Genomic DNA, 19,546 nt, shown 5'->3' with positions numbered 1-19,546 from the left:
AAGGTGATCTCTCTAATATATATGAACTACTGCTCATTAAACTGTTAGTCTAATATGATTTTCCCTTACTTAAGTGAAATTTTTTCATCTAGCAACAGAGTATCTCATAACTTCCACTAGAGTTGTTGAAAGTTGGTGCTGAAGTATCTCAGTGTGAACATCTTTCCCATTACAGTAAGTATAGGTTCTCACATTAAATTCAGGCTGACTTTTGGATTATTAAGAGCTATAACTAGTTGTGAGTGCTTAGGAAAGAACCATCTGCAGATGTTTAATGAGGACACAGCATTTTGAAAATTTCTTTGACACTGTAGTTTGAATTAACATATTTTACAATTTTGTAGTAAAACATAACTCAAGATTTCTACAGGCCTTAAAAACCACAGGCATTTGAATTGTCAAACCCAATTATCATTGTCTCTGCCTACATGTCACCTATAAAGAGTGACACTGGAACTCTTACTCTGGAATATTTAGGAGTAAGGTGAATTTGCATGTCTGTTTTGTGATTTGACAGGTACCTAATACGGTAGCCACTAGTGATGCTTAGACAACTCTGCCATCATTGCAGAAAATTCTGTTGGCAGTGTTACGGAAGGGTAGGCTGCTTAGGGCCTACACTGGTCACTGTTCATAAATGAGCCTTGTCATGACAAGAGCATGCCTTTGAAGTACATGTTATTCAAGAGAACACACATTTATAAAGGTATTTAGTTTATTTTTCAAAAAAATATTTTTGCTAGAAGGTTTGAGTAATTTTACATGATCACAATCTTTAAATAAATTCTTTTTCTGACCAAAAGGTACCATTTAAGTGAACAGCTTATCTAGGCCTGTTTTTGTAACACCCAAATACAATTAGCACTTCTCTGATGATATATTCTTTAGATCTTAATTATCTATAGGCCAGGAGGCAGAGCCTCACACGCAATAAAAGCAGGTGTTTCACAACTGCTGATTAGTTCGGTTTCTTAACATAATTAAACAGAGCAGGTAGTCAGTATATTCAGTTCACACTATTAACACGCCTGAAGGGTCTGATACACCCAGAGCTCTCCCAGTCGGCACTTCTAATGCAGGGAAGCAGTGAAGCAAAACTGCAGAGAAAAAGGGCAGCTCTAGACTAGTGCTGGCTGTGTCCCAGTTAGGGCTGTTGTTCTGTTCCAACTATGAATCCAGCGTGACCGGTGTCACTGATATTCAGTGATAAGTAAAAAATACAGTGCAAAACCAAAAAGTGATTTGGGGACTTTTGGCAGCAACTGCTGCTTTTTCCTTCCTTACGTTCCCTTTCTTAAGAGAACTCAACTAAAAGTTCAATTAAATCTATATTCATTGCTACAGATTTAATGTAAGGACAAATCACTGGATAGAAAGAATTATAGTAAGTTTGTTGATGGACAGGACTGGGCACAGCTTGAAGGCACATCGTAAGCAGCTTTTAGTTTGTACAGGGCCTGCACTCAACCCCAAAAGCATAAGGGCTGCCCACCTTGTGGGCACCCAAACAATTCAGTGCCAAGCTAGTGACAATAAAACAATGCCTGCCTCTTCCACCAGCAGTCCAGACTACATTTCAAAAACGTCTTTGTTGCAAGGAAGAATTTATTGCAAACATCAGGACAAAGGCCCTTCTGATACGGGGCTTGGGCTAAATAGAGGTTCACACCTAATCATGAGTAGGGGGAAAAAGCAACTATGTGTGCTTAAACCAAGTTCCACCAACAGAGAAACATTTTGAACCACATTCTTAAAATATCTGACATTTAGGCAAAAGCATGCTGGACAGTGCACCTCAAGGCACCTTCTTAAAGTGGAAGTAAAAGGGAAGCTGGCCTTGGACAGTTCACTTTAGTTACCTATGTGCACCCCTGCCTCAGCACCCAGAAGGGTGACCATTTCTCAGACTGTAGGAAACGGCAATTCAAGTTTGGGACATGAAGATTCAGGACTCAGTTTTGGTGTCTCTTCTACATACCTGGTTCTGTCAGTGAGGAGGTGAGCGGGAGCTCTGAAGTTTAAGATAGTGGGAGTCCACAGCCTAGTTATACTGGCTACTTTGTATAACTACCTCCCTGCCCCCCAAAAGTTAGGCAAATATCTTACATGCAGATCTGAAAAAACTTCACGTTTGGGTAATTACGTTGGAAAACCTCAAGATATTGTCCCTGCTTAAGCTGTCCTCTTAATGATGACATAACCCTAACTGTAGCAGCATAAAGTGCCTCTGATTGCAGTAAGAAATACTGAGCTGGTTTTACAGTAAGTCCAGAGGGCTCTGGAGAGTACTGGGGCTCTTTACAATGTAAACATTGGTGTTGGTGCTTGGAATGTCTGGGAGTGGGAACCCTGCGTGTAAACATGTTTGGACTCTACCCTCGACTGCTGGCAACCTCACCTTCTGGCCAAGTTTAAACTGCATGTTTCAGCTGCTTATTTCAATAGTCACACCTAAACAGGCATAATGCCAAGTATCTTCTGTCATTTACTTGGTATTCTGTGTAAACTTCTGAGACTCTTACATACACCTTTGTGTTTTTTTCTGCCCCAGTTCAGAAAAGATAATTGGGTAATTTAACATGCATCTTTCCAGATTCCCTTTCCTTTCAAGTATCACAAAAGGCTAGAATAAAGATGCAAGATCCATTACTTTAATCCTACTGCAGCTAAGCATAAGGACAGGGTCACTTCTGCTTTCCCCCAGTAGGCAAGGCTGATAGAAGTGAAGGAAAGACCCCAGCGCTGGAGTCTCAGGGTGGTCAGGGAGGCCAGATGAGGAGCCCTGCATGCTGCTGAGATGACCAGAGGGAAGAGCAAAACACATTATCTGCTGTGCTCCTCTGCAGTCCAGTCTTGTTACCCTTCCTCTTCTCTCCTCCCTACCCATCTGCAAAAGACCTGGTCAGTCTTTAGTTTTGAAGATTTTAGATTTTAAACACCTTTGGGGAAAAAAAGGTGTTTGGCAAATCTTAATTTCTTCCATATGGGAGACCACACAAGGATAACAGCTTGTACTCAGAAAGGCTGAATTCTCATGTGTTTGACCACTAGTTTAATGGATATTAACATTTTTAATGGGCCAAAACCAAAAATCCAGAGAATTCAGTGTTTCAGCCAAAGCCTTCATAAGACTTAGGTCTTTTTGTTACAGTTCTTAAAGCCAAGATTGAAATTTCTCATGTCTTAACTGGACATCCAAAGTTGTCTTTTCCTCCCACCTCAATCAACTCCTCCCAGAGTAGGCACTGTGCTTTACATGTGCCTCTCTAAACAGAACACACCAGTCAGGTTTTGGCCACTTCTCACCCTTCAAAAGGAATGCAATTCACTCGGCAAGACTCACTTGGGAGAGGGAAGTCAGTGAAAGGTGCAGCAGGTAAAAGGACTGGCTTTGTCAAAACCACCACACCTAGCTACCCTTTACACCCCAGGGAACAACTATCATTCTCAGAGTTACGTTGAATTAAAAACATCCTGCACTTTTAGGTTCTGGGATTAAATTTTAAACCTGTATTCAGTTCATGTCTAACTAAGTTTCAAAAGCCGCACCAAATCTACTAGGCTTTTTTTTTTTTCTTTTTTTTAATACTCTGCACTGCATGCTCTGTCTATATGCATGCGTTTGGATAATAAATATTAAATATGGGGGGGAAACACACGGAATCCATAAAATTAAAAATGAAACCAAACTAAACATTAAAAAATAGTACACGGTAGCTAGAGAAATGAATAGGGCAAAAAAACAAATTTGAGGTAACAATAGTGGCCCAACACCACTGAACTGAAATATCTGTAAAAATTCAACTAAGTGTTTGGAGATTCAAGTAACAAACCATCTGCTTCAACTTGGTCAGACCTCCCAGAGTCCCTGCTGAGTTTCAGTCCATGAGCCGGCACTCACACAGCTCCTTGTAAATCCTCTTCCGCACTCGGGGCATGTCCTCTTGGGAAAACTGGAAAGGCTGCTCTAAGGCGAGGCACTTGCAGTACTGCAAAGGTCGCAGAAACACTTAAGTGGCATGTGGAGCTAGGAAGCAGCCCAGTGTATTTCCCCAGATATAGACCTAATAGAATAGGGTCTAAGGCAGCGTTTTAAAGTTTGGATGTAAAACACATTGCTTTTAAAACATTTACCTCCAAATTAGAGTCACCTTCCCTGGTAAGTATCTCACTTGGGGACTCCCCTTTGGCCACACAATACTATAAGAAGCAGAAACTGATAAAAGAGGCTCCAATTCTTCTAAAGGTGTAATGTGCAGAGACGGCAGCTAGACCTAACATAGTCTTTAAGTGAGAACCTCAGTTTCTTTTCAAACCCAAGACATTCATGAGTCAGAGGAATGAGCCCATCTTTCATGATCCTTGCAGATCTCTAAGCTCATGAATTATATACAATTTCCTTTGTAAATATAATGTTTAACAAAATTTTCAGTAGCTCTTAAAGATCACTAAGGAACTCACAGCAGAAGAAAGCAGTATTTCAATGTGACCCTTATTTAAAATATAGTTTTTACTCTGGTTAAAGACCACTTGCCAATGGCTAAAAAAAAAATATAGTTAATTCTGCAAATGCCAAGGGTCTACAATACAGACTGAGGTCAGTTTCCAGTGTGCCTTACTAATAACCTCTGTTAAGAGGTGGATACCTGTTGTTAATTCTTGGCTTTAGAAGGTGGTGCTTCTAAAGATAACGCATCTGAAAGTGCAGAATCTATAGCTCCCCAGCAACAAAGGAAGGGAAGGAGGAAATACTGTTACCTGTTCCTACTGCCAGGTACATACCACAGGGGCTCCCATCTGCCTTAAGCCCAACAAATTTTAACTCACACATCCTAAATTCTGGAAAAAGAGGTATCTTTACCTGGAGCACAAAGACTCCACAGTCACTGTCATTTTTCTGTTGTGGAATACACTAAAGAGAAAAACAAAATGATCATTAAAATAAAACCCAAGTACTTGTCTTCAGATAATTTGTTTTTATGGAAAGATGAGCAAAAGACAAAAATCCATCTCTGTCCAAGACAGCTGGTGTACTGGTATATACCTCTGGTATTTAAAGTATGGGATTTTATGGAAGTATCTAGCCATACCAAAGAGCAAGCAACCAACTGTAATTTACAGAACATTTTGCCTAAATGGGAGAAATAGGAAATCAAAATCCCACTTTAAAACTTCCATTTGGATTACTAGTTCTGCTGTCAGATTACTGACCAAAATAGGATTGTGGATCAAAAAGCGTATGCCTGGACTCTGAATACTTCCTAACGATCCTGCTTAGCAGTCTCCACTTTTGATCTCCTACTACACAAATCTTTATTCTTTCAAAGAAATCATAAAGATAAGCAGGTTTCCAAAAGAACTGGTTATGTATTCTGCCTAAAATGGGAGTATGAAAGATCCTGACTAAATTTAGAGTACCTGGATATTCTAGTTGGGTAAATTTAGACAATTTATAAGTTCAATTCTGGTTTAAACTAAAAGACTAGGTTATTAATTACATAGTTTTTAATACCTAGTTTTTAATATGTTTAATATGTTTTCAATACATGCTTTTAATACATAGCTGAAAGTACTTAGCTTTCAGTACAGTTCAAGGATGAACAAATCTGGTCCTTTGGGGTTTGGCTTAAAGTTTGTTTCAAAACTTTACCTCTTTTAAGATTGTGTTCAGTGATCTAGACAGACCTGAGGTCAAGGGCCTGACTCTGAATAGTTCTGATGGCCTTTGGGGAAGGTCACACCTATGCTTCAGTTTTCTCACCTATAGAATAAAGATGATGCTCATCCCTAAATGACCAATCTGCCTACCTCACAGGTTGTAAGGATCAGATAAGATCACACAGGCAAAAACACTTTGAAAACAATAAAGCAGGGACCATAAAATGTTAAGACATTGGTATCTGCGACAGCAATGAGAAGACATGCCTGGGCACTCTGCCCCACATATAGCCTGAGTATCTATAGGGCAAACGTAGTGCTGCATTCAGACTGAAACACTCAAGACACTGTCTTCCCCAAATGCCTGGTAAGAAGCCCAGTGCACTTCCTCCCTTAGTGGATCCATATGGTCTTTTCAGCATTTCTCTGGGTCTATGTGGGTCATCTGGAAATAAGAGGCAAGAGGCAGGCGCCACCAAAAGAAAAAAGTCACATATCTATTTTTTTCTTTTTTCCCCCCAATACAGCAATCATATCATTAGCAGCTGCCCCAAGGATGAAATGAGTAAATTTGTTCCTCACAAGCACTGGGAAACGAAGCCCTAGATGATCAATACTAAACAGAGGTTTACTCTAAGCTGCCTCTCTGCAGCCTCCAGACTCTCACTGGTTATCTCCATCATCAGTCTTAAAATGCTTCTTAAAGACACCCACCCCTAAGATGATTCCATCCCCCTGACATGCCTGAGTTTTCATTTTTGTCACGTACTTACCTTTGTAACAGCAGTCTGCCAACCCTGAAGAAATTCAGGTCTATTTTTTTCTCTGGCTTCAGTCAGCAAATACTTTCTTATATTCTGGTTAAAAAGAAACCACAACACAGATGCTGTGTTCCATCAGTTGGTGAAAAATGGAACCTGCCCACAGCAGATAGAAGCAAAGGAGAAAGCTGTGGTCCCACCACTGGGCAAAGTCTGCATTAGAGTTTAAAGTTTAAATAAGCTGAACTTTATTTCTGACATTTCACTTCACAGTGACTCAGACCTTCTATACTCAGGTATGCATTTAGGCTGTGGACACCCGTATATGTTTTAATTGGAACTTTTTATAAGATGGTCAGCCTTTTCCAGCAGTAAGCCAACTTGCTGAATGAGAAATTTAAATAAATACTGGCAAGACAAAAAGAAAGTCTTGATTACTGCCAATGCTCAATACAAAGAAGGAACCCATGGCAGAAATCAGTAACTGGAACTAAATGACAAACATTCCCTGCCTTAGATAATCTGTATTTTGAGGGCTGTAGGTAAAGGTATAATGCAGTTTCTAAAAGTTATACTGAAACCCATTCTGGATACTAAATACAGTCAAGTCCACTGCGGAAATCTCTTCCAGGATGAAGCCTGTCAGAGTTTCAAACTTTCCTTGTGCTTTCTACATCCATAGCTCTCTCTGCATCTAAGGTGAAGTCAGACGTTACAGGACTTAAACTAACCCCTCTGAAGATGAAGTATGTTTATACATACAGCTGTGTGTTTATGCACACATGCATGTACACACATGCACACATATTCTACCGCATCATTCTGCAACTTGCCTTTTAAAACCCAGTACATCTTGGAGATCTTTCCGTGTTAGGACATGGAAATCTGTATTTTTTTAACTGCTATGGTCAGTTTAACTATGAATATACTATAGTGTATTTAGCTATTCTGTTGGTAGAGCTAAATTTAGGTGGTTTTGATTTTTCTTACTATCCAGTAATGCTGCAGTGAACATCCTGGTACTTGCCCTATCACTGTGCACATTCATACACAAGCATTTTTAATGGAGCAGATACCAAGAAACAACTGGTGTGTAATAGGATATACTTTTTTTTAAAAAATAGGCTGCATGCCCAACATGGGGCTTGAACTCAGGACCCTGGAATGAGTGCATACTCCACTGACTTGAGGTAGCCAGACGCCTCTAGGACATACACCTTTATAAATTTACAAAACACTTAGAACTGATCAGAATTTTAATTCTCCCCCAAGGGGCTTGCTATATCAATTAATACACTCCATCAGAAAATAGGAAACCTGGTTTCCTTATATCCACATAAACACCTGAATACCATCAATGCCTAATAGGCAAAACATGGAGCCCTGATAATAGTTTTAATTTGCATTTCCTGTACTTCTGGTAAGACTGATCATCTCTCCATGTGTTGATAGGCTATTTGCATTCTTCCTAAAAATTACTTAATTTAACCTTTGTCCATTTCTATTAAGTCCTTTTATTTATTTGTATGAGTTCTTTATATATTCTGGGTAGTGATTATTACATCACAAACATTTTCCCCACATCTACCCTTATCTGTAAATTTTATGACATACATAAGTTTTAAATTATGGCCCAGTTTATCAGTCTGTTCTTTTATGTCTTTTTTTTGCTTTTATGGTTCTATGTCAGAAATCCTTCCCTAATCCAAGAACTTGACATTTACTGTATTTTATTCTTTTACAGTTTTGTGTTTTATATTTAGGTCACTGTTTTATGTGGAATTTGTTTATACAAACAGTGTGAAGGAGCTGTATTTTACTTTTCCAAATAGACAACTGCTTTTCACAACAGCATATACTGAATAGCCTGTCTTTTCCCAATTTTATCATATACCAGGTTCTTCATATACATGAGAAATTTCTGGATTCTCTGTGCTGTTACACCAATTTACTTGTCTATTCCTAAGCCAATATAAGTACAGTTTTATTTATTAAAACTGTGTGTTATGGTTTGATATGTAGTAGACCAAGGATTCCTTCCCCATTGTTCATGCTATGAATTCTGCAATATGGGTTTTAGGATAAGCTTATCCGGTTTCATTCAAAATCCTCTTGGGAAACTGATTATGACAAATGGGTATATATTAATTTGAGGATAATTGATCTCTTTCTCATACTGAGTCTGTCTTCCTGTCTTTCCACTGTCCAGAGCTCCTTTAAATATAGAGTTTTCATCTTCAACAACTTCCATAACTTTTGATAGGGTATACTTCTGGGCAATTTACATCGTTGTTGCTTTTGAAAATGGAATCTTGTTTTTAGTTGAATTTCCTAACTCATCCTTCTTAGTGAGAGAAAATCAGGGAACCTACTGATTTTTTTCTTGCTTTGCCTCCTACCATCCTGTTGAACTTCTGTTAGTTGAGCTCTCGTATTTTGCCAGCTGATTCTCTTGATTATAACTCATTCTGCATGAGTTATTTTGAAGCTACATGCCCATTACAGCTCTAAGAGAAACAAAGAAAATGATTTCTGTCCACATACAAAATGTAGCTTTATGGGAAGGCAGGAAAATATCTGACAAAATCTAAATAGGGCATGTATCTCAGAAGGGGGATCCAGAGCACAGATAGCTACCTCTACTTCCCCCCAATCTGGGATTCCTCTTGCAGTAGTCCTTTTCTCTCCCAACATTTTTGAAAGTCTGTATGACAGAAACTGATGCTCTATCAGACTGACTTCTGCTGTTCTAAGATACTGTTTGATCACAAGATGAATGAGAAAATACAAGCAGTATATTAACTTACCTCTACACAAAACTTAAAATGAATGCCTTGGGAATCATAAAATGAAATAATTCGATTAGAGAGTGTCACGGTAATGAGAGACCAGTGGACTTCCAGGTGAATAGGGATCAACAGAAGACTCTTTTTAAACAAATCCACCTGATTAAAAAGAAAAAAGGAAGAGAAAAATGCAGCCATCACCACAGACTATTCAAAAGAACAATGGCAGCAGCTTCCATTTACTGACTTTTGACCTGCCCATGGCCATAAAAGCAGAAAGTGGTGAAGCCAAAATTTGAACCCAGGTTGGAATCTAAAGGCCCATGCTTGTAACTACTAAGCCATAATAGACAATAAGAAAACTGAAGATCTAGAAAGCACCACTTCACATTTAACCTGACACACCTGTGCATACACCTTTTCAAGTAGTTAACCTTGCTTAGCCTCTTACTTTTATATGCTTAATTTTCTTGTGTACGCATTTGACTTTGACTCAATTCTTACTTAGGAATCATGGTATTAGAAAACAGCAGACTATAAGCCTTCTTTATTTATAGACTCCATATCATAGTTATGATCATGGGTTTGGAAGTTAAGTCTGGTTAATTACACCTCCTCCACCTACTGGCAAGATGACTTTGGCAATTTTTGTAAGCTTCTTTGTTCCTTGATTTCTTCAACTATAAATTACAGATAACAATATCTACCTTATGAAGCTGTTGAGAGTGATAATACATGTAAGATGTGTAAAACTGCTTTCACACATTACATGTAGCCAGTGACTCTTAACTATCACCATTATCACTACCCTCAGGTCTCCCAGATATCAAAATTGAGAAAAATAGCCTTAATAATTATTTACACATCCTTTACAATTTAGAAATATTTACTCTTCCATTTAAAACCCCAGTTGTGGATTGGCTGATAAAGTAGTAGGTGCTCAATAAACACCTGTAAAAAAGTCAATGAGTTTCTTTTTTCAGATATTTTTTGACAGGTGGTTTTTTTTTTTTTTAATTGATTCCATGGTTTAAAACAATCACAAGGCTATTTTCAACTACATCAGATTCTTAACAAGGTATTTCTCAAGCCTTCCTTGCTTTCTGATATTCAGGTAATGTCCTGCCTCTAGATGAATCCTCTACTAGTCAACAAGATCTTGGAGCAAAGCACTTTAGCAGTTCTACTTTTCCAATTTTCGCATCCATTAACCTGAGAAGTGGGGTGGACAGAATGAAATACGAGGACAGCTGGTCCTTCCCAATGCATAAATTTTGAATATCTGAAACAAGGACTCACATCTAAAATACAATATTAAATGAGATCAAATTTTATATTCTTCTCAAAAGGAAACTTTTTAATTTAAAAATTTTGAAATAAATACAGAAAAAAATACACTTCAGTGTGTATCTTTCCAGATTATTTTTCTTTTTAATACGTTTTGTCACACCTTTTTTTTTTTCTCTCAGAGATTCTGAGAGAGAGCATACTCAAGAACATGAGTGGGGTGAGAGGCAGAGAGAGGGGGAGAATCTCAAACAAACTCTGTGCCAAGCGCAGATCCCAGTGCAGGGTTCAATCTCATGACCCAGAGATCATGACCTGAACTAAAACCAGGAGTCGTACACTTAAATGACTAAACCACCCAGGCACTTGCCCCCAACACACACTTTATACATACAATTAAGAATGATATGTGTGGAAGATTATACTATTGATCCCAATTTGTTGTCCTCCCTGTAAAAGGAGTACAAAGAAACTTCACTGTCCCTCCCAGGTGAAGAATATAGTCCTATCATGTGATCTGCTTTATTAACCCATGCTCTGTAAACAGAAGCAAACTTACGTCATGATCAAGCTGAAACTTCCAGAGCCATCATGTGGCCCTGAGACTGTTAATGTCTCAAGATTGGTGCTGTTCCATCCCTCTGGGTTCCATTTAAGGAATAAAGATGAAAAAGCATAGGAAACTCTCCTTAGATGCAGGAAAAGCATTTGATAAAACTCAACATCCATTTAGGATTAAAAACTCTCAGCAAACTACGAATAGGAGCAAAACTTACTTAACCTGATGAAGAATAGTTACAAAAAATCCCACACAGGTATCTGGGTGGCTCAGTCAGTTGAGTCTCTGACTCTTGATTTCCGCTCAGGTCATTATCTCATGGGTCATGGGACTGAGCCCTGCTGTGGGCTCTGCACTTAGTGGGGATTCTCGCCCTCTGCCCCTTCTCCCACTCATGTGTGCTCTCTAAAATAAATAAATGAATCTTAAAAACAACAGAAGCAGCAACCCTCTCTGATTGACATCATAAATAGTAGGAAAAGACTGAATGCTTTTCTCCTAAGATTGAGAACAAGGCAAAGACATTCTAACAGAAGTCCCAGCCAGTGCAGTGAGGCAAGAAAAAATAGCATACAGTTTAGAATGGAAGAAATAAAACACTACTTACAGACATGATTATGAAAATCTGACAATCTACAAAAAAGCTCCTGGAGGAGGAGTGCCTGGGTGGCTCAGATGGCTAACTGGCTGACTCCTGATTTCAGCTCAGGTCATGATCCTGTGGTTGTGGGACTAAACCCTGCACTGGGCTCTGTCCTCAGCAGAGTCCGGCTTGAGAATCGCTCTTTCTCCTCTGTCTGCCTCTCCCCCAACATGTACACATGCGCTCGCTCTCACTCACTCACTCCAAAATAAATAAATAAATCTTTAAAAAAAAGCAAAAAAGCTCCTACAACCAGTGATTCCAGTAAGGTCGATGGCTATGAGGTCAATTCACACCAAACAACTGGAAGGTAACGTTTTAAAAATTTCAGAAGTTTCAGAAATATGAAATCCTTAGGGTTTTTTTTAAGATTTTATTTATTTATTTAACAGAGATCACAAGTAGGCAGAGAGGTAGGAAGACAGAGGGGGAAGCAGGCTCCCCACTGAGCAGAGAGCCCAACGTGGTGCTTGACCCCAGAACCCTGAGATCATGACCTGAGCCGAAGGCAGAGGCTCAACCAACTGAGCCACCAGAGAATGAGAGAGAGCACGAGAGGGGAGATCAGAGGGAGAAGCAGACTCCTCACCAAGTAGGGAGCCTGATGTCGAACTTGATCCTGGGATTCCAGGATCAAGACCCAAGCCAAACACAGTTGCCTAACCAACTGAGCCACCCAGGCACACCAGGGTTGTGTTTTTTAAAAATATGTGCAAGACCGGCATACTAAGAATTACAAAATACTGCTGAGAAAAATGAAGAGCCAAAATGAAAGGAACATATACCACACACATGGACTGGAAGACTTAATACTGCTAAAATGTCTATTCTCCCCAAACGAACATATAAACACAATCCTAATCAAAATCCAACAGATTTTCTTTAAAAAACAGACTGACAAGCTAATTCTAAAATTTGTATGAAAATGCAAAAGACCTAGAATTCCCAAAAAAGTCTGGAAAAAGGATAAATCTAGCCATCTTACACTGATTTCAAGATGTACTATAAGATACAGTAATCAAAACTGTGGTATTAACATTAAGAACAAAGGTCAATGGAAATGAGCATAAAGTGCAAAAACAGACCCGTACGTATGTGGTCAGTTGACTTTCTACAATGGTGCCAACACAATTAAACTAGGAAAGAGAAGTCTTTTCAAGCAAATGACATTGGAACAACGAGATATCCATATGGAGAAATCCTCAAAATTAAAATTTTTACCAAAACACACGGTTAAAATAAGTAGAAAAGCCACAGACTGAAATCACAAAACCTAGACCTGACAAAGGATTTATATCCACAACAGTAATAACCCTTTCTTTACCACAAATCTTTTCATTTGTATCACCCACCCATTTTTCTATTTAGTTGGTGAAGTCTTTGTCTTATCCATTTATATAAATCCTTTCTGCATTAAGAAAATTAGTTCTGTGACATTAATGGCAATTTTCCCCCCAGTCTGTCTTTTTTTTTTTTTTTTTAAAGATTTTATTTATTTATTTGCCAGAGAGAGACAGTGAGAGAGGGAACACAAGCAGGGGGAATGGAAGAGGGAGAAGCAGGCTTCCTGCTGAGCAGGGAGCTCAATATGGGGCTCGATCCCAGGACCCTGGGATCATGACCTGAGCTGAAGGCAGTCGCTTAAGAACCAAGCCACCCAGGTACCCCTCCCAGTTTGTCTTTTTACAATTGCTCCTTTTTTTGAGAGAGAGAGCTGGAGTGTTCTCATGCTGGGGAGGGGGGAGGGTGCAGGAAATGACAGAGGGAGAGAACCTTAAGCAAGCTCCATTCCCAGCAGAGCCTGACCACAGGACTTGATCTCAATGCTGAGATCATGACCTGAGCTGAAATCAAGAGTGGGATGCTTAATCAACTGAGCCACCCAGGTGTCCCCTACACTGCTCCTGTTTTAAATAGTTATTTTTTCTTGTTATGTAACTGAATTAATTCATATTTCTTTTGTAAACTTTTAAGTTGTACAGAGAACAGACTTAGCTACCCTGAGATTATTTTTAGCAAGTTCTTATAAGGACTTTCTTAGTACTTTTCTTAGTATTTTCATGGTTTTATTTATTTTTGTTGCATTCAAATCCTTGGTCATTTTGTAATTTATCTTCATATAATCTAATTTAATGAGTACTTAATTCTTCTATTTTTCATTTTTTCTTTAGTGATAAAGGCATTTATGGCCATTAACTTTCTTCTCAAACCAGCCTTCATTGTGTTCCACAGTGCTTGGTAAGATGTTTCCCCTTTCCATCCCTTTTTAGACAACTGGTATATAATTTCTTTTAAAAATTTTTAGATCCAAGTGTTTCATATGCAGTTATATGCATATCTGTAAAATTTTCAGATTGTTAGATTTTTTTGGCCACCTTTACTTATTTTTTACTGAACTGTGACCAAAGAATAACATAGGTAATAATTTTCTATATGGCCAAATAAATGCATGATCAGTTTTTACAAAATCTAGTATAGAGTTATTAAACTAAATGTAGTACTGGTTGTATTATTATTTTATGATTTTGTTTTATGTCAGCCTGCTCTATCCAACTACAAGAAGTCTCCTGCTATCACTATTTTATCAAGATCTCCTTCTGTAATTTTGTTAGATTTCTATATATTGAAATCTTATCACATAATTTACTTTTTACCTTAATATCTACCTCATCTGCTCCTAATACTGCCATTCCTCCTTTTTGGCTACCACTTTATCTCAGTTTACATTTGTCTAGTACCTCTTTAACTGTCGCTTTGTTTTCAACCTTTCTTGTTCATTTTACATTTATTTGTCATATACACCACAGAGATATTGTGGGTTCAGTTCCAGACCACTAAAATTAAGTGAGTCAAATGATTTTGGTTTCCAAGTACATATAAAACTTATTTACACAAACTGTAGTCAATTAAGTACACAGCATAAAATAAACATACCTTAATTAAAAAACAAAAACATATCTTAAACAATAAACATACCTTAATTTAAAAATACTGCTAAAAATGCCAGCCATCATCAATGCTAACTCACTCACAGTGAACCATGATCTTTTTGCTGGGGAGGGTCTTGCCTCAATGTTGATGGCTCCTGACTGATCAAGAAGGTAGTGTACTGAAGATTGGGTGGCTGTGGCAATTTCTTAAAATCGGATAACAGTGAAGTTTACAATCGATAGACTCTTCCTTTCACAAACAATTCCTCTGTAGCATATAATACTACTTGACAGCATTTACCCACAGAACTTCTTTATCAATCAGGTTTACGTAATACTGTAAATCCTTTGTTGTCATTTCAGCAATTGTCACAGCATCTTCACCAAAAGTAGATTTCATCTCAAGAAACCATTTTCTTTGCTCATCTATAAGAAGCAATTCCTCAGGGCACCTGGGTGGCTCAGTTGATTAAGTGTCTGCCTTCGGCTCAGGTCACATAGGATCAAGCCCCGCATTGGGCTTCCCTGCTCAGTGGTGTGTCTGCCCCACCCCCCGCCCTGCTTATGTTCACTCTCTTTCAAATAAAATCTTTTTAAAAATTAAAATTAAAAAAAAAATCCTCAACTGTTCAAGTTTTGTCATGAGATTCCAGCAATTCAGTCATATCTTCGGGCTCCCTTTTTTTTTTTTTTAAGAGTTTATTTGAGAGAAAGAGAGAGTGCAAGTCGGGGAAGGGGTAGAGGCAGAGAGTCTCAAAACAGACTGCGCTGAGCACAGAGGCAGATGCAGGGCTCAATCGCATGACCCTGAGACCATGACCTGGGCTGAAATCAAGAGCTGGATGCTTTACCGACTGCAGCACCCAGTGCCCCATTCAGGCTCCACTTCTAATTCTAGTTCCCTTACTATTTCCCACATATCTGTGGTCAGTTCTTCCGCTAATATCTTGAACCCCTCAAAGTAGTCCAAGAGAGCTGGAATAAACATGCTCCAAACTCCTGTTTATGTTTCTATTTTGACCTCTTCCCATGAATCACAAATGTTAACGGCATCTAGAATGATGAATCCTTTCCGGATTTTCTATTAACTATGACCAGATCCAACCAAGGAATCTATGGCAGGTATAGTCTTATGAAATGTATTTCTTAAATAATATGACTTGAAAGTTGAAATTACTCCTCAGTCAATGGGCTGCAGAATGGAGTTTATGCAGGCATGAATACAACATTAACCTTGTTAGACATCTCCATCAGAACCCTAAGGTAATCAGATGTGTTGTCAATGAGCAGTCTTATTTTGAAAGACATCTTTCTGAGCAATAGTTCTCAACAGTGGGCTTAAAATATTCAGTAAACTGTGTTGAAAATGGATGTGCTGTCAGCAAGGATTTTTCCATTTATAGAACACACAGAGAGAGTAGATTCAGCATAATTCTTAAAGGCCCTGGGATTTTCAGAATGGTCAATGAGCACTGGCTTCAACTTCAAGTCAACAACTGCATTAGCCCCTCCTTAACAAAAGAGCCAGCCTGTCCTTTGAGCCAAGTATTCTGACTTGACTTGCTTTTTTTTTTTTTTTTTAAAGATTTTATTTATTTATTTGACAGAGATCACAAGTAGGCAGAGAGGCAGACAGAGAGAGAGGAGGAAGCAGGCTCCCTGCTGAGCAGAGAGCCCGATGCAGGGCTCAATCCCAGGACCCTAGGATCATGACCTGAGCCGAAAGCAGAGGCTTTAGCCCACTGAGCAATCCAGGCGCCCCTAAAGATTTTTTTTTTAAGAGTCTTTCTAATTAATATCATATTGACATTAAAGTTCTTACCCTTCTACTCAAAATGGCTTCTCTGCATTTCAAATTTAGAATAAAAAAGAAATAAAGGGAATACCTTTTTAGTCCATCTTTTTACTCCATTATATCCTTTGGTTACCAGCTGTCTGTGAAAAAAGCTGTTGAAGAAGTGAACCTAGAAGAGACATCAAATACAAGCACCCAGATTATATTAAGCTGTGCACAGATTTAACTTCAAAAGAAAATGGAAATTAAAAAAACCCTTGTATGTAAGATAGACCAAAAAGTGAGGGAAAGTTTCTTCTATAGAAAACACATTACATGATTCACAGAAGATTCTATTCCAGATTTTCTTGGAACAACGGTGTTCTATAGTCAGAACTGGGACAGTAAATAAATAGATCACCTAAATCTAAGCAAGTGGAAAAGCAACCTGACAAATCTCTCCAAATCTTGTGATAAAACTGAAAGAGGCTAAGAAAGAATGAGGTTAACATTACCTTGTACTCAAGGGATATGGCTTACAAAATTAACGCCCTCTAAGGACGTGGATTTGCAGACTCCTGCTGTCATAACAACTACTAAAAGGCTTTAAAATGAATATTTCTAGCACTGAAATTTCTGACTTATAAATTAGGATCAGCTCAACTGAGAGAGTAAGCATCTTGTGGTCTTAAACTGTTCACTCTAACTCTGACTCACTTGAGATGAAAATACTTCCGTTAGTTGAGGTTCTCAGGTTGTGATCACCAGATCAGCAGTATCAGCATCACCTGGGAACTTGCTAAAATGCAAATTTTCAGGCTCCACCTCAGACCTCCTAATGAAGAAACTGAGAGTAGAGCTCAGCAATCCAGAAGATCCTAATGCACATTTGTTTTTAGAACTCTGCAGCATAAGATGTCAATAAAAAGAGCTTGTTGCAGCTATTTCTAGAACAGTGATTCTCAAACTTCACGTGTATCAGAATCCAGAGGGCTTATTAAAACACACACACACACACACACACACACACAATTGTTTACTCAAAAACAAAACAAAACAAAAAACACACAGATTGCTGGGCCTCACCTCCAGTTTCTGATTTCATAGGGGTGGGTTAGATTTCAGAATTTTGTATCTCTAGTAAATTCCTAGGTAATGCTGATGCTGCTGGTCTGGGGACTACACTTTGAGAACAACTACCTTAAGTAAGTATCCTTTTAATCCAATGAAGGTTCAGAATTAAATGTAAAAGTAATGAAGGCAAATTATATCCTTGAAACTAATAGTTTTTTGTTAAAAATCATCTATATGTGTTTAGGTTTAAACCTTCTGGTGATGATGAGAATTTTACATAAAAGAGAATCCAACAGACTAGCCTCATGATTCCAATTTATTTTTTATTTATATTTATTTTTAAATTCATATTTATCTATTTATTTATTTATTTGACACAGAGAGAGAAAGGAAGAGAGGAAATATAAACAGGGGGAGAGGAAAAGAGAGAAGCAGGCTTTCTGTTGAGCAGGGAGCCCAACTTGGGGCCCAATCCCAGGACCCTAGGATCTTGTCCTAAACCCAAGGCAGACGTTTAACGACTGAGCCACCCAGGTGCCCCTCATGATTCCAGTTTAAAATGGAAAACAGATTTGTGGTTTTAATGGGAAGTTATACGACATTTTGTCTATAATCATAGTGTTGGAATCTCAGATGCATTATATCTACCTGTTTAAATTATTAGATTTATAAAAGTTTATAAAGTACTTGGAAAGGTTTTCTATGTTGAACTCAAAGGCTGCCCATCAGGCAATCTGCATATTCAGAAAAATTAAATTAAAAAATAATTTTAATAATATCTAAGTTCTTATGAGAATTTTAGAGTTCAAGGAGGGTTTTTTGGGGGGGTTGGTTTTTTGTTTTAATTTTTTTTCTTTTTTTGTTTACAATTTCTCTCATTCATTCATTATTTGACACAGAGGCGGAGGGTGGGGAGAACAAACACAAACGGGGAGCAGCAGGCAGAGGGAGAAGCAGGCTCCCCACTGAGCAAGAAGCCTGATGTGGGGCTCAATCCCAGGACCCTGAGATCATGACCTGAGCCGAAGGCAGCCACTTAACTGACTGAACCACCCAAGTGCCCCAGGTTTGTCTGTATTTAAACAGAGTATCAAAGATTAATCTACAAAAGAAGTGATAATGAATACTACTATATTAGATCTTTCAAGAGAACGAAACTTTAAATTAAAAGCTGAAAGCAAATAATATATCCCTTTTGTGTATCTCCCCACTGTTAAAAAAGAGACAGCAAGCCCAAAATGGAATCTAACTTAGTGTTGACTTATGCTTAGCCCACGTCACCAAAGCCAAAATACCTAACCTACGTACAACTTCACTCTCTCTCAGGACTGCAGAGTCTTAATAGAATTACCTGGTCAGCACTACTGAGGTAATCTGCTTGTTAGACCCTGTCTTCCCCTAGAGGAAGGTGACTTCGCTGCAACCAATCTGCTCTTTGTTATTAACTTCATTGTCCTGCCCCTTCTGCCTTGTAAGTCTTGTATTCTGTATGGCTCTTCAAAGCTCCATTTTACCTCTTAGTAAGATGCTGCCCAGTTCATGAATCATTTGAATAAAGCCAGTAAGATTCTTAAATGTACTCAGTTAACATTTATTTCTTAATACCTTTTTAATTTTATTTATTTTTAAAAGATTATTTATTTATTTATTTGACAGAGAGAGAGAGGTTCAGAAACAAAAGCAGGGGGAGTGGGAGAGGGAGAAGCAGGCCTCCCACCAAGCAGGGAGCCTGATGTGAGCCTCAATCCCAGAACCCTGGGATCACAACCTGAGCGGAAGGCAGATGCTTAATAATTAAGCCACCCAGGTGCCCTCTTAACACCATTTTTTAAAAAGCCTCTTTGGGGTGCCTGGATGGCTCAGTCAGAGGAGCATGTGATTCTTGATCTCAGGGTTGTGAGTTCAAGCCCCATGTTGGGTATAGAGATTACTTAAAAAGAAAATCTTTTAAAAAAAAGGTCTCCTGAAGAATCAGCATACCCATTTTGAAACTAATATGAAGAAAATGATGGCACAGGACTTTTTTATACTAAACTATTGTAGAGAACTTCTGTCGAACTCTAGTACCTGAACA

The 19,546-nt window shown here is 38.5% G+C and overlaps 2 protein-coding genes across 10 annotated transcripts in view; one reads left to right on the top strand and one right to left on the bottom strand.

The window, feature by feature from the left end:
• Positions 1–19,546, top strand: part of NCBP2 (nuclear cap binding protein subunit 2) — a 33,854-nt gene that overhangs the window by 7,941 nt on the left and 6,367 nt on the right. For 2 of the 4 annotated variants that reach the window (XR_004284098.1, XM_032336912.1), the window contains exon 5: positions 13,866–13,932. The exons of the other annotated variants lie outside the window; for them this stretch is intronic. Coding sequence is in view for 1 of the 2 variants with exons in the window: in XM_032336912.1 (XP_032192803.1) it covers positions 13,866–13,890 (25 nt within the window). In the remaining variant the exon portion in view is untranslated. The remainder of the gene's footprint in view (positions 1–13,865; positions 13,933–19,546) is intronic. 4 annotated transcript variants of the gene reach the window in all.
• The window catches only part of SENP5 (SUMO specific peptidase 5), a 62,736-nt gene continuing 43,887 nt past the window's right edge, over positions 698–19,546 (bottom strand). For 2 of the 6 annotated variants that reach the window (XM_032336850.1, XM_032336859.1), the window contains exons 6-9: positions 16,511–16,588; positions 9,227–9,364; positions 6,432–6,515; positions 698–4,912 (exon numbers count right to left, since the gene is read on the bottom strand). In XM_032336850.1, the coding sequence (XP_032192741.1) occupies positions 4,712–4,912; positions 6,432–6,515; positions 9,227–9,364; positions 16,511–16,588 (501 nt within the window). In that variant the 3' untranslated portion in view covers positions 698–4,711. The other 4 variants (XM_032336865.1, XM_032336876.1, XM_032336884.1 and 1 more) reach the window with 4 other exon arrangements.

This window comes from Mustela erminea, chromosome 1, assembly GCF_009829155.1.
Source record: "Mustela erminea isolate mMusErm1 chromosome 1, mMusErm1.Pri, whole genome shotgun sequence".
NCBI classification, from domain to species: domain Eukaryota; kingdom Metazoa; phylum Chordata; class Mammalia; order Carnivora; family Mustelidae; genus Mustela; species Mustela erminea.
The sequence above is the reverse complement of the archived record's forward strand: the minus strand, read 5'-3'. Positions and strand labels throughout refer to the sequence as shown.